Source organism: Hemitrygon akajei, chromosome 11 (genome assembly GCF_048418815.1).
Source record: "Hemitrygon akajei chromosome 11, sHemAka1.3, whole genome shotgun sequence".
NCBI lineage: Eukaryota > Metazoa > Chordata > Chondrichthyes > Myliobatiformes > Dasyatidae > Hemitrygon > Hemitrygon akajei.
In genome coordinates this window covers 160953234-160967721 of record NC_133134.1, presented here as the reverse complement: position 1 = coordinate 160967721, position 14488 = coordinate 160953234, and the positions used below count along the sequence as shown (strand labels likewise).

General features: G+C 41.2%; 1 protein-coding gene across 2 annotated transcripts in view; it reads right to left on the bottom strand.

Annotated features, from left to right (window-relative positions):
- Positions 1 to 2433: 2433 nt before the first annotated feature.
- The window catches only part of hm13 (histocompatibility (minor) 13), a 102306-nt gene continuing 90251 nt past the window's right edge, over positions 2434 to 14488 (bottom strand). For both annotated transcript variants that reach the window (XM_073062094.1, XM_073062095.1), the window contains one exon: positions 2434 to 6197. Coding sequence is in view for 1 of the 2 variants with exons in the window: in XM_073062095.1 (XP_072918196.1) it covers positions 6113 to 6197 (85 nt within the window). In the remaining variant the exon portion in view is untranslated. The remainder of the gene's footprint in view (positions 6198 to 14488) is intronic.

The following is a 14488-nucleotide window of genomic DNA, read 5'->3' as shown; positions in this document are numbered from 1 at the left end:
TTGTCTGTAACCTGCGGAGACCCAGAATATGAAAGGGTGCCCTCTGGTGGCACAGTGAATAAAGTGTTACTACCCTTTCTGAAGTTCAAAGTTCAAAATAAATTTATTATCGAAGTGTGTATAGGTCATCATATACTACCCTAGAACAAAGAAATACAATAGAATCGATAAAAACCTACACATACAAAAAGACTAATGACAACCAATGTGCAAAAAAAGACAAACTGAAAATAAAAACTAATTACAATACTAATATATAACTAGGTAAAAGAACACGGCTGTGTGGGTAGGCACATTGTCCCTGCCTGCTCCTGTCCCACTGAACTCATGTCTTCCTCCCTCAACTCCATTCTATCCCTCTTGATTCAGTCCCTTTCCACTTACATCCATGACACTTCTCAGCTCTTGAATTCCCCAGTAACTTTCAATTCCCTGACACCCTCACTTTCATCCTGTATGTCCAGTCCTATACTCTTCTATCCCCCATCAAGAAAGCCTTAAAGCTCTCTTCTTTCTCAGTAAAATCAACCAGTTCCCCTCCTCCTCCTGGCAAAACTAGTCCTCACCCTCAACAATTTCTACTTCGGTTCCTTCCATTCCCTCCAGACTTGAGGAGAAGCCATGGGCACCCGCATGGGTCCCAGCATTATCTGCCTTTTTGTTGGCTGCATTCCATATTCCAAGCCTTTCCCCGCGATGATTCCCAACTCTCACTCCACTACATTAGTGCTGCTTCACGAACCCATGCTGAGCTCGTCGATTTCATCAGCTTTGCCTTAAACTTCCACCCTGCCCTTAAATTCACTTGGTCCATTCCCGACAGCTCCCTCCCCTTTCTTGATCTCTCATCTCCATCTCTGGAGGTAAGCTGTCAACCAACATCTTTTATAAACCTATCAATTCCACAGCTATCTGGACTATAACCTCTTCCTGCCCAGCCTCCTGCAAAAATACTATTCCCTTTTCTCAGTTCTTTCTTCAACACGAAACATATCTACCTACTCCTCTCTGCTTCCCGCAGAGATTGCTCCCTTCGCGATTCCCTTGTGCATTCGTCCCTCCGCACTAATCTCCCTCTCTGCATTTATCCCTGCAAGCAGCCCAAGAGATACACCTGCCCATACACCACCTCCCTCACCTCCATTCCAGGAGAGGCAACACTTCACCTCTGAATCTGTCGGTGTCATCCAGTGCTCCTGACGCAGCCTTCTTGACATTGGTGAGACCCGTCATGAATAGGGGGGACTGGTTCATCGAGCACCTCCGCTCCATCTGCCAAAAGTGGGATTGCCCTGTAGCCAAACATTTTAATTTGCATTCCCATTCCAATATGTTAGTCCCTGGTCTCCTCTTGTAGCAAGATAAGGCCACCCTCGGGGTGGAGGAGCAAGTTTATATTCCACCTAGGTAGCCTCCAACCTGGTGGCATGAATATCGATTTCATTTCTGGTATAATTCTTTCCCTCCTTCCTTCTTCTATTCCCCACTTAGACCTTTACTTTTCACCTGCCCCCTGGGTCCCCTCCTCCTTCTTGTTTATGGTCCACTCTCCTATCAGATTCCTTCTTCTCCAGCCCTTATTTTTTCTACCCACCTGGCTTCCCCTCTCTCCACCTTTTTATTCTAGCATTTCCCCCCTTCCTTTTCAGTCCTGAAGAAGGGCCTCAGGCCGAAACGTCGACTGTTTATTCACTTCCATGGATACTGCATGATATGCTGAGCTCCTCCAGCATTTTGCGTGTATTGATTTGGATTTCCAGCATCTGCAGACTTTCTTGTGTTTGAAATGTCACTGAGTAGCTACCTTTGTCCCACTCCCAGGACATTGGTGTGAAGTGCAATGTCACCTCAGCCGCAGCTTACAAGGACGTTGGACGAGCCTCAGACATTTCACTCTCTGTGGTTTCATTAGACACTACCATTTGCCTGAATGTGGGAGAACCCTACTGTTAGGACATAAAGCAAAATATCAATTTCAGCAACCAATCTTTTGACCTGAATGTGGACTGTAGATTAAATTTAAAATGTAGCTCTGGACAGTAGGTTCCTAGAGCTGTGAACTGGAGTTATTTGGAAAACCAGACAATGCTGATTTAATATTTGTTTGGGTAGTACAAAGGAGGAGGTATGAAAGTTATATGCAATTCAAAGAAAGCATTGTAGATACATTGTAAATATAGAATTGTCCTTTGATCTTTAGCATATAAAATGTCATGTAATATTGGGTCAAACAAGCCTCTTCCTCCAAGAGGGTCTCAGTATGATGCCTGCTGTCTCATTTTTTATCGATTTAAAGACTGCTTCATATCTACCAGTTACATCTCTCTGGTGACTTTGTTCAAAGTACAACACCTACTATGGGTTTTTCTTTTTGAAATGGTTTTGGTGAACTCTACTAATGACAATAAATAAATTCAGAGACAGCAGCAATGCTTAGAGAGTATTCAGAGTGGTGCACACCACCGTTTATTGCAAATCAATCACAGCTCCTCCCGAGAGGAACCAAGGTTTACTACAATGAGTAAAAGCAAGAGAACGAGGGGTGGGAACAGAGGGCAAGACTAGACAAAATATAAGAAGGTGAACAAAGAGCAAAACCAGCTTAAAATTAAACCCCATCCCACCAGGTATTTTAACAACACCTAATCTCTAAAACATTGTGCACACACTGCAAAGGCGAATCCCCCAATTAAGAACAAGATCAGATAAGGGATTTCCATCCTTCCTGGAGAAAAATGTAATTAAAGGGATTCTATCAGCACCACACGAGAGCTTCAGATGTAAACATGTATTCATTTATTCATCACCTTTTTAAAAAAAAGCTTGGAGAAGTCAATAAACAAACAACATACTGCCCCACCACAAAAAATTCCATCAAATGCCTGGGCTGTTTGTTGCAAATGTATATTTTGACGCCTTAAAACATTATTCTCAGTCGAGTTTTTGGGACATGGCAGCACTGAGGAAATCAAGACCAGGCACCCAAGGACAGACTGAACACCTTTGACCAGAAGCAGCAAATTTAGAAAGCAGATTGAACTTGGCAAATTTATGTCCTGGTTTCACACAATCAACTACTACTGGAGCAATGAATCACTTCCCATTAGTTATTCTGTGTGTTGAGTCAAACAAAGGTGAATTGGTACCAAATTCCAACAGTGAGTGATACTACAATGTTTTTGATGTCGGTGTGTAGTAGTGTAGGACATTTAGAGACACTCATTTTGGGAGGAGACTGTATCACTGAAGATTATTTAATAAACACCATTAAGATTTTGAAGACCATTAAGATTGAAAATATTTTCTATTAAAAGATACCATTAACCCAGTTAAACCGAATAGAATATGTGCTAAAAAAATATTTTTGCAGACCTTCACCATCATTCTGAAAAGGTAATCTTTTTATCAACAGGCAGTAAATATTCAGTCATGATGTGCTCAGGAGAGAGATACATGGTTAACAGAAGTACAAAGTCTCAATGTTCACTAACTAGTTTCAGAGATAATACTTCTGAAAGTCTCCACCTTATGACATTTATTCAAATTGTGTCCAAGGGCCTCGGATATCCAAACCACAATTCTGACGAAAATTTGACAATAAAGAATCGCTCCCATTGTTCAAACTCTTAACACTCTGCAAACTTGTCCTTTCCTACTCTTGCACTGTGGTGACTATATGTCACAGCTCAAACATTTTAATACTTAAATCTGCAAAAATTCCTAACTAATGAATGCAAAACCAAAGCTTAAGATGCTGAAGATAACACTGAGGTGTGCAGCTTCAAATCTGTAAGGAAACAATCTGTAACACAAAATGCAGAATCAGAAAGACTTGCAGCACATTATATGAAAGCCAAGATGCTAAATCACAGCCCTACTACACGGACTAAAAATGACCAACATCCAGGTTAGATCAGCTCTTTAAAAATTAATGCACCAGGAGTCAGTACTGTGGGACATAATAGGGATGACTGGTTGTAAATAGACAGAGTTTGCAGCTAGCATGGAAAGTTCTAATGGATTTTCTTCACTATAGTCTGGCCACCTAAACCAAGCAGGACTGTGTGAAATTAAAAATCATAAGCCCTTGGTCTTGGGTTGGTTTGGAAGTGGAAGTGCTGGGTCTTAATTTTATACCTGAGCTGACCTCTATCTAGGTCATTCATTTAAATAATCTTTGTTCTCCTTAACTGGTCCTTGCTCTAGTTCCACTATTGACAACTGCTCCATCAGTAAGTCTGGGGTTCCTGGACCCCTTGGTTAATGGTAGGAGTCCTGGACATAAAAAAGGTTGGGAACCCATGGTATGGATTCTTGCCTCCATTACTTAAGTGTAGCAGCTCAATACACCATCACTGTAATCCAATTCCCTTGAAGAAAGCCAAGTAAAATATAAGGCAAAGAAAAACACAATCCCCAGGATACTGCAATGTCTCGTCATTGATTCAAGAATCACAGAAAATATTCAGCGTGAGACACAACAACCCTTGATGTGATTGATTTCTGATTTGAAATCAATGTGGTGGTGGGTCAGTGAAAGGAACAGTGACAATACTGGGTCTTAGAAAACAAGAGATTATCTCAGAAGTGTGCAAGGATCTGAGTTAAGGGTAGATACTGAGAAGCTAATTCCTCTAGCTAGAAAATCTAGAACTAGGGAGCATAGCCTCAATATGGTGTAAACTAAACTCCTTTCATCTCCACACCTCAAAAGAGCCGATTGATATTAGGAACCAGGGTGAACCTGAGTAGATAGAAGATTATCAGGTCATTCCACCGACTCAAATCCTCAATTCTCATCCGCCAGACACATTGGAACAAGTAGGGTAAGGCAGTAAAGGGAATACAATCAATCACTGGTAGAAAAGGAACAAACAAAGCAAGGCAATACAACTGCTTAAATCAGATATGGGTCCCTTCACAATACTACAGTGCTGCACAGGCATGACATTCCTCTCTACAAAGGAGTTGAAATACAGTGCCATACAGGGCTTTCCCAGTTAATGAACAAGTTCCACTTCTTAAAAAAAACACAGATGCCCTTAAGTTGATTTTACCCATAACTTGGAAAACACACAAATAAAATCACACAGCATGATAAATGTATTTCAACATTATTGTATTAAAATACTATCAAAAGCACACAATTACTAAAAATGGAAAGAGAACGAGAGGGGGACTAGTTCTGCTGTACCCTAGCACAAAACTCTATACATATGTCAGCCTAAATAATATTATGGGAGCCTGTTCACAGGTAGGGTTGTCCACAAGTCCAGTATTCGTAACATAGAAACGGCCTGTATGACATTAATAGCAGCTGATGTTTAAGCTTTCTGTGAAAATCAAAGCTACAAAAGGATTTATGTGGCAGTTTATCTGGGCATCTTTGTGACGTTGTAGTAGCTTGGTTTAAACAAACAAATGCAGGAAAATAAATGGCTCATAAAAAGTGACTCTAGCATACAGAATAAATACAAAATTTCAGTAGGTTACAACAGATTAATTTTAATATTCTCTAATTAAATTTCAGTGTTTCAGGTGTGGCATATGTGCAAGTTTGCAAGCTGTATCTATTATCAATAGTCAAGTGTTTAAAAAAAGTTCTTCCATTAAACACTAACCCCCCCCCTTTTAAAAAAAACACACAGGAATCGAACTGAAAGCAGTCATGTAAAAAACAGCCGAGGTATTTATTTTTTTAAAAATAAATACAAATTTTATTACATGAACTAGGTGAACACCTGTCTAAAAATTCAGTTTTCTGCATTTGTTTGTGAAAACAGAAGGTACTGGTGCCTTTGAATTCAAAGTGTCATGATCATTTAAAGCCATTTGAAATAAATAAAAAGATTACAGATAGGCACTGGTGCAACCCCTCAGGTTTCTTCTTCGAAACAATCAGTTGGCACATTCATTGAAAACACCAAGCAAAACTGAGTAACTAGCATCATAGCATGATGTAATGAAATACTTTTATCCCCCATTAATAGCCAGGGACATAAGACACACATGACCACGTCATTACAATTAGGCATCTGCACAAAATGAACACAGAACAGGCAGCTGGGAACGTTTTTAAAAAAAACGATCGATTGCTCTGTGGCACGTCCCATTACTGCTCCTTTTTGATTTCCTTCTGGTCACCCTTGGTTTCATCCAAAGTTGCTTTGTCAGGGATGTCAGCCTTTTCTTCGTACCTGCAGTAGAGATGATAGGAAAGTTAAAGCATTCTGTAGAAGTTCACTCATTCAGCACTGAGACTTTCAGAACTGCTGGCTCTTCACCCAGAACCATAGCATTTTAAGAGTTGGAAATGGTGATTCAGCATGATGCTCGATTCATAGGATTCCTGCCTCCCCAGACGTCTCAACTAGACAACAGCCAGGATCAGAAACAACTGTTGAAACTGAGACAGAAAACCAATGGTGCCCACTGTCCACACCTCCCAAGTTCAAATGATTAGATTAAAAAATAGCTTTAGTTGTCACAGATACATCAAAAGGTAGTGAAATGTACCATTTTGCATCAAAGCAAATCAGTGATGATTATGCTGCCCCCAAGTGTCACTGGCAAATGTTCCATCAATAACATACTCACTAACCCTAACCATACCCACAAGAAAATAAATCTCTAGGTTGTATATGGTGACACGTGTACTTTGATAATCAAATTTTTTCTTTGAACAAAGCTTAATTTTGAATGTTTTGCTAATCTTTAATCTATTTTAAGTGATGCACCAAGCAGTAACATTTAACTCCTAATGCTGCAGTGTGCATTTAACCAATTTAGGGCAAGTCCTTTTTTTTAAAAAATTGGGGATGGGCTTGGCTTTTGCTCATCTGTGTTGATTCTCTCAATTTAGGTAAAATTTAATGTTAGCAGCTGCAGCTAGTCAGGGGGAAGGAATCCAAAGATGTCATGCCTATTATTGATCCAGCAACATCTACTGAGAGATTTATGTGTGTGGAGAAATGCCAAGGACAAGCTGCCCTGACAAGTTTGACGAGAAGCTTCAATCCAGCTACCTGCCTACAATCCTATCAAATCTCAAACTAAGCTTTTGAGGTTCAATGGTAAAGGTAGGGAAGGAAGGTCCAAAAGACATTTGTTCTTGTGGTACAGAGCTCCAGTGAGGAAACAGCAGTCAAAGTTGGACTCCTGGACCAGTACGATGTCAGATTTTATCCAAATCACAGCTCTTTGTCAAATTTAGAACACAACCGAAAAATATAGGATGTTGCCCAAACCATCAGCTGTTTACTCCCTCAATAGATGCTGTCTGGTTTGCTGAGTTCTTCCAGGATTTTGTGTGTGTTGCTCAATGATTTCCAACATCTAAACAATCTTGTGTTTAGGATGTGGAATTATTTCTCAGCATCCAATGCCTGCAACAATTCAACTTGAAACTCTTGACCTTTACTCAAAACCTTTATGGTTCACCTTTACCAACCACGCAAGCTCACCAACTCTCAAATTTCTGTTGCTCCATATCTAGCTTCTTGTTTATCAGATATTCACCTCCCCTATTCAGCCTTTTGTACCATTCAATGAGATCTGTTACAACAACAACCTTGCACTCAATGTCAGTAAGACCAATGAACTGATTGTGCACTTCAAAGAAGGGGAAATCGGGAGAGCACACATCAGTTTCAAGTTTCTGGGTGCCAACATCTCTGAAGATCTATCCTGGGACCAACATATTGATGCAATTATGAATTAGGCACACCAGCATCTACATTTAATTAGGAGATTAAGAAGATTTGGTAACGAATTTCTATAGATTTGTCACCTGGTAGGGTAAATGTAATGCACAGAATAAAAAAAAACTGCAGAAGGTTGTAGAGTCAGCCAGCTCCATCATGGTCACTAGTCTTCCTAGTTCTTCAAAGTAATCTTCTTCGAGGACTTCTTCAAAAGGCGATGTCTCAAGGTAGCGGCATTCATCACGTAAGATCAGGACATGCCCTCTTCTCATTACTACTATCAGAAAGGAGCCTGAAGACACACACTCAACATTTTAAGAACAGCTTCTACCCCTCTGCCACCATGCTTCTGACTGATCCATGAACCCATGAGCAGTACCTCACCTTTTGCTCTCTTTATGCATTACTTTTTTAGTATATTTCTTATTGCAACTTGTCATAATTTTTATGTAATGCACTGTACTGCTGCTGCAAAACAACAGATTTCCCAACATATGTCAGTGATAATGAACCTGATTCTGATTTTCTGAGAGAGTAGTGAAACAGTGAAATTCTCTGCCCAGGGAAGCAGTGCGTGCTACCTCATTAAGTATATTGAAAGTACAGTTAGATATTAGTAGTAAGCCTCCGTTAGCCTTAATAGACCATAAATTTGCACCTTGGAAAGTTTCCAGGGTGCAAGTCTGGGCAAGGATTTTTTTAAAAATGGAAGACCGGCAGTTGCCCAAGCTGCAAGTCTCCCCTCTCCACACCACCGATGTTGTCCAAGGGAAGGGCATAAGGGACCCATACAGCTTGGCACCGGTGTCGTCGCAGAGCAATGTGTGGTTAAGTGCCTTGTTCAAGGACATAACACACTGCCTCAGCTAAGGCTCTAACTAGCGACCTTCATCCACTTGGCCAGTTAGATATTACTGCTATTTAAAGCTACACAGGCACAACAGAATCAGCCAAAGACAACAGAACCAACAAAAAAAAACTTCCAATTGCTTCTCTGTTTGGAGGTAACTAATGTCAACAGAGCAAAAAACCTTGTTCCAAAATAGTACACATCAGGAAAAAGTCAATGCCAAACAAGAAGTCGTGGTACATATTGGTACCAACAACGTAGGTAGGAAAAGGGAGGAGGTCCTGAAAACAGACTACAGGGAGTTAGGAAGGAAGTTGAGAAGGAGGACCTCAAAGGTAGTAATCTCGGGATTACTGCCTGTGCCATGCGACAATGAGTATAGGAATAAAAGGAGGTGAAGGATAAATGAGGGATTGGAGCAGGGGGCAGGGATTCAGATTTCTGGATTATTGGGACAGCTTTTGGGGCAGGCGTGACTTGTACAAAAGACAGGTTGCACTTGAATCTGAGAGGGACCAATATCCTGGCGGGGAGGTTTGCTAATGCTGTTGGGGAGAGTTTAAACTAGAAATGCTGGGGGGTAGGAACCAAACTGAAGAGATGGAGGAAGGGTAGGCAGGTGATAGAGAAGGGATACACTTAGACCGATGGCTTGAGATGTGTCTAATTTAATGCAAGGAGTATCATGAACATAGTGGATGAGCTTAGAGTGTGGTTCAGTACAGTACTTGGAGCTATCATGTTGTGGCCATTACAGAGACTTCAATAGCTCTTGGCTTTGTAAGGCACTTGGCTCTACTGGGTGTTTTTCATAGACCACCCAATAGTAACAGGGACATCGGGAGCAGATAGGGAGACAGGCTTTAGATGTTTCAGAAAGGACAGGGAGGGAGGCAAAAGAGGTGGGGGCGTGGCACGTTGATCAGAGATAGCGTCACGGCTGTAACGGAGGAAGACATGGAGGGATTGTCTACGGAGTCTCTGTGGGTGGAAGTTAGGAACAGGAAGGGGTCAATAACTCTACCAGGTGTTTTTTTATAGACCACCCAATAGTAACAGTGACATCGAGGAGCAGATAGGGAGACAGATTCTGGAAAGGTGTAATACTAACAGGGTTGTCGTGGTGGGAGATTTTAATTTCCCAAATATTGATTGGCATCTCTCTAGAGCGAGGGGTTTAGATGGGGTGGAGTGTGTTAGGTGTGTTCAGAAAGGTTTCCTGACACAATATGTAGATAAGCCTACAAGAGAAGAGGCTGAACTTGATCTGGTATTGGGAAATGACCCTGGTCAGGTGTCAGGTCTCTCAGTGGGAGAGCATTTTGGAGATAGTGATTACAATTCTATCTCCTTTACCATAACATTGGAGAGGGACAGGAACAGACAAGTTAGGAAAGGGGAAATTGGAGTAAAGGGAAATATGAAGCTATCAGGCAGGAGCTTGGAAGCATAAATTGGAAACAGATGCTCTCAGGGAAATGTATGGCAGAAATGTGGCAAATGTTCAGGGGATATTTGCCTGGAGTTCTGCTTAGGTATGTTCCAATGAGATGGAAAGGATGGTAGGGTACAGAAACCATGGTGTACAAAGGCTGTTGAAAATCTAATCAAGAAGAAAAGCAAAGCTTACTAAAGGTTCAAAAAACTAGGTGATGATAGAGATCTAGAAGATTATAAGGCTAGCAGGAAGGAGCTTAAGAATGAAGTTAGGAGAGCCAGAAGGGACCATGAGAAGGCCTTGGCAAGCAGGATTAAGGAAAACACCAAGGCATTGTACAAGTATGTGAAGAGCAAGAGGATAAGACGTGAGAGAATAGGACCAATCAAGTGTGACAGAAGAAAAGTGTGGATTGAACTGGAGGAGGTAGCAGAGGTACTTAATGAATACTGAAGCAAAGTATTCATAATGGAAAAGGATTTTGGCAATTGTAGGGATGACTTATAGCTGACTGAAAAGCTTGAGCATACAGACATTAAAGAGGATGTGCTGGAGCTTTCGGAAAGCATCAAATTGGTTAAGTCTCCATGACCGGACAAGATGTACCCCAGGCTACTGTGGGAGGCAAGGGAGGAGATTGCTGAACCTCTGGCAATAATCTTTGCATCATCAGTGGGGACAGGAGAGGTTCCAGATGTTGTTCCCTTATTTGACAAAGGGAGTAGAGATCGCCCAGGAAATTATCGACCAGTGAGCCTTACTTCAGTGGTTGGTAAGTTGATGGAAAAGATCCTGACAGGCAGGATTTATGAACATTTGGAAAGACATAATATGATTAGGAATAGTCAGCATGGCTCTGTCAAAGGCAGGTTGTGCCTTACGAGCCTGAATGAATTTTTTGAGGATGTGACTAAACACATTGATGAAGGAAGAGCAGTAGATGTAGTGTATATGGATTTTAGCCAGGTATTTGATAAGGTACCCCATGCAAGGCTTATTGAGAAAGTAAGGAGGCATGGGATCCAAGGGAACATTGCTTTGTAGATCCAGAGTTGGCTTGTCCACAGAAGGCAAAGAGTGGCTGCAGACAGGTCATATGCTGCATGGAGATTGGTGACCAGTGGTGTGCTCGGGAATCTGTTCTGGGACCCCTTCTCATGATTTTTATAAATGACCTGGAAGAGGAAGTGGAGGGATGAGTTAGCAAATTTGCTGATGACACAAAGGTTGGGGGTGTTGTAAATAGTCTAGATGGCTGTCAGAGGTTCCAGCGGGACATTGATAGAATGCAAAACTGGGCTGAGAAGTGGCAGATGGAGTTCAACCCAGATAAGTGTGAGGTGGTTCATTTTTGTAGGTCAAATATGATGGCAGAATATAGCATTAATGGTAAGACTCTTGGCAGTGTGGAGGATCAGAGACATCTTGGCGCCTGAGTCAAAGACACTCAAAGAAGCTACGCAGGTTGACTCTGTGGTTAAGGCGGCATACGGTGCATTGGCCTTCATCAACCATGGGATTGAGTTTAAGAGCCGAGAGGTAATGTTGCAGCTATATAGGACCCTGGTCAGACACCACTTGGAGAACTGTGCTCAGTTCTGGTCACCTTACTACAGGATGTGGAAGCCATAGAAAGGGTGCAGAGGAGATTTACAAGGATGTTGCCTGGATTGGGAAGCATGCCTTATGGGAACAGGTTGAGTGAACTCGGTCTTTTCTCCTTGGAGTGACGGAGGATGAGAGGTGACCTGATAGAGGTGTACAAGATGATGAGAGGCATTGATCGTGTGGATAGTCGATTCATTACCACTGCAAGCAATGTTCCAGCTCATATCTACTCTCTGCTCAAAGTTTTTCCTCATAATTTCCTCAAAACCACTGGTCAAAATTATAAATCAGTAAACTTTTATCCTTAAACTCATTCCCTCACTGAATTCTCCTGTAACTGACCATGCCCATATTCTCATCACTTCCTCAACATACCTGCACAAGGGTCAATCTACAATCAAATACTCTAGTAACACCACTTTGGGATTCGAAAGGAAAGCAGATCTGGCAGGGGAGTGTACGAGTCACAGGGAAAGCATGCAAACTCCACACTGACAGCACTGGAGATCAGCTTTGAATGTGAGCTACTGGAGCTGAGAGAGCAATTTAACCATTCTTTTGGGCCCTATGTAAATAGTTTCCCCTCTATTCACCAGCTATCACCTTCTTTAACAAACATCCTATAGCTGATTCTGTTAATTTTATTTATAAATCATTGGGCAACCTCATGCATTGGATGAGGTATCATAATCAGATTTAATAACACCAACATATATTGGGAAATTTGTTGTTTTGCAATAGCAGTACACTGTAATACAAAATAATCAAACACTGAATTACAGTAAATATATATTTAAAAGGTTATATTAAATAACTAGTGGAAGAAAGTAGTGAGATAGCATTCATAGATTCAGTCCCCATTCAGAAATTTGATGGCAGAGGGGAAGAAGTTGTTCTGAATCGTTGAGTGTGTGCCTTCAGGCTCCTGTACCTCCTCCCTGATGGTAATGATGAGAAGAGGGCATGTTGTAGGTGATGGAGATCCTTAACGATGGATGCCATCTTTTTGAGGCATTGCTCCTTGGAGATGTTCTAGATGCTGGGAGATGAGTGCCCATGATGGAGCTGACTGAATTTACCAATGTCTGTACTTATTTCAATCCTGCGTAGTGCTGCCACCCCTATACCAGACAGTGATGCGGCCCATTAGAATGCTCTCCATGATACATCTGTTGAAAACTGAGAATGTTTTTGGTGACATCGCAAATATCCTCAAATGCCTAATGAAATACAGCCGCTGCTGTGCCTTCTTTGTAATTGCATCGATATGTTGGGCCCAGGAGAGATCCTCAGAGATGCTGATACCCAGGAATTGGAAATTGCTCACTCTTTCAACTTTTTATACCGCTATGAGTACTCATTTTACCCTTTCTGAAGTCCATAATCAACTTACTTTTTATACTCCTCCCTAACAAGAGATTCACTGAATAGACAAATTCAACAACAGTAGGAAATATAAACAATCTTAAATAAATAATGCTTCAGATACTTTGCCTCTTGTTAACTACTGTGGGTGAACTGTCCATAGAAAAGGCTATTTGCTTCACTGCATTTCCAGTTGAGTTAGTATCGTGCCAAATTGCAAACTCAAAAGTAATTATCAGTGTATGAGACAGCTACCACATTAATATATTCGACTCCTATTCCTCAAGTTTACAGCAATTAAGTAGCTCATTAAAATCTGATATTACAACCAGATTCCTCTTTAAAAGGTATAAATGCAAGATAAATGTTTAACTAAATAATTTATCATTTGGAAAAGATTAGTTAATATCTCTATTTTTTGTAAGACTATCTTTATTATTTACCTTTCTCAACCACTTAGTTTGATTTCTCACCTTGCTGTGCATTACTGGTTTTATTTCAAAAATGTAACTTTTATAACCACATAACATGGTGCTCATTTTCTTCTGTAATTGTGAAATCACTTGAAAGTTTAAATTATTTGGGGCCTGGCTTCATCTCTTTCAGAGAGTTTACTTTTAACTGGAGGTAACTCTTGTTTGACTGTGCTTTCCTCCACTTGCAGATGTCTGGGCATCAGAGGCAAATAGAATAAGAGAAAGCATAAAATATTCTGTGTTTAAGTGAACCCTCCCCCCATCCCCCCACCAGTATTGAAAAGTTTATTTGTTGAAAGGAAAGGAATGGGTCCATCTTCACATGGGAACACAGGAAAGCACCTTAGTACATCATGTGTGCTCACTAGTAGGCCAACTTAAGGCAAATTTTACCAAAGCATCCGCTCCATAACTCAACATTCTACTAAAAATGTTAACCACTTCTAAAGATATTAATATACGGTACTGTATTTGTCAACATGGAGTGGAGAGCCAGTTTGTAAATTTGGCAGGAGCAAAGGATGTTGGGATGGAGAAGATGGGGTGCCGCAGGAGGACTGTTGGACAGGTGACAGAGAAAATGTGTCAGGGACATGGTTAGCATGGGTGCACACACACAGCCCGCCCTGAGACTCCAGGCAAGGTAATTTTATTCCTAACAGTTGGTTTATTGATCATTACAGAAAGTCTCCCTGGTGCTCCCCACTCTTTCTCCTCTCCCTTCCCCTTTTCCCAACCATGATTCCCCTCTCCTTGCACCCTTCTCACTCTCATATCAGAATCAGGTTTATCATCACTCACATGTCATGAATTCTTTTTGTGGCAGCAGTACAAAACAATACATAAAATTACCACAGTACTGTGCAAAAGTCTAAGGCACCCTAGCTATATATATGTGCCAAGACTTTTGCACATTACTGTATGTACGAACACTCGAACTTGCTGTACCATTTAATGAGACCATGTCAAGGCCCTGACTGTCACTCCACTCTGCATTTCCATTTACACTCAAACTGTTCAGCCCCTTATCCAAATCCATTGAATCCTG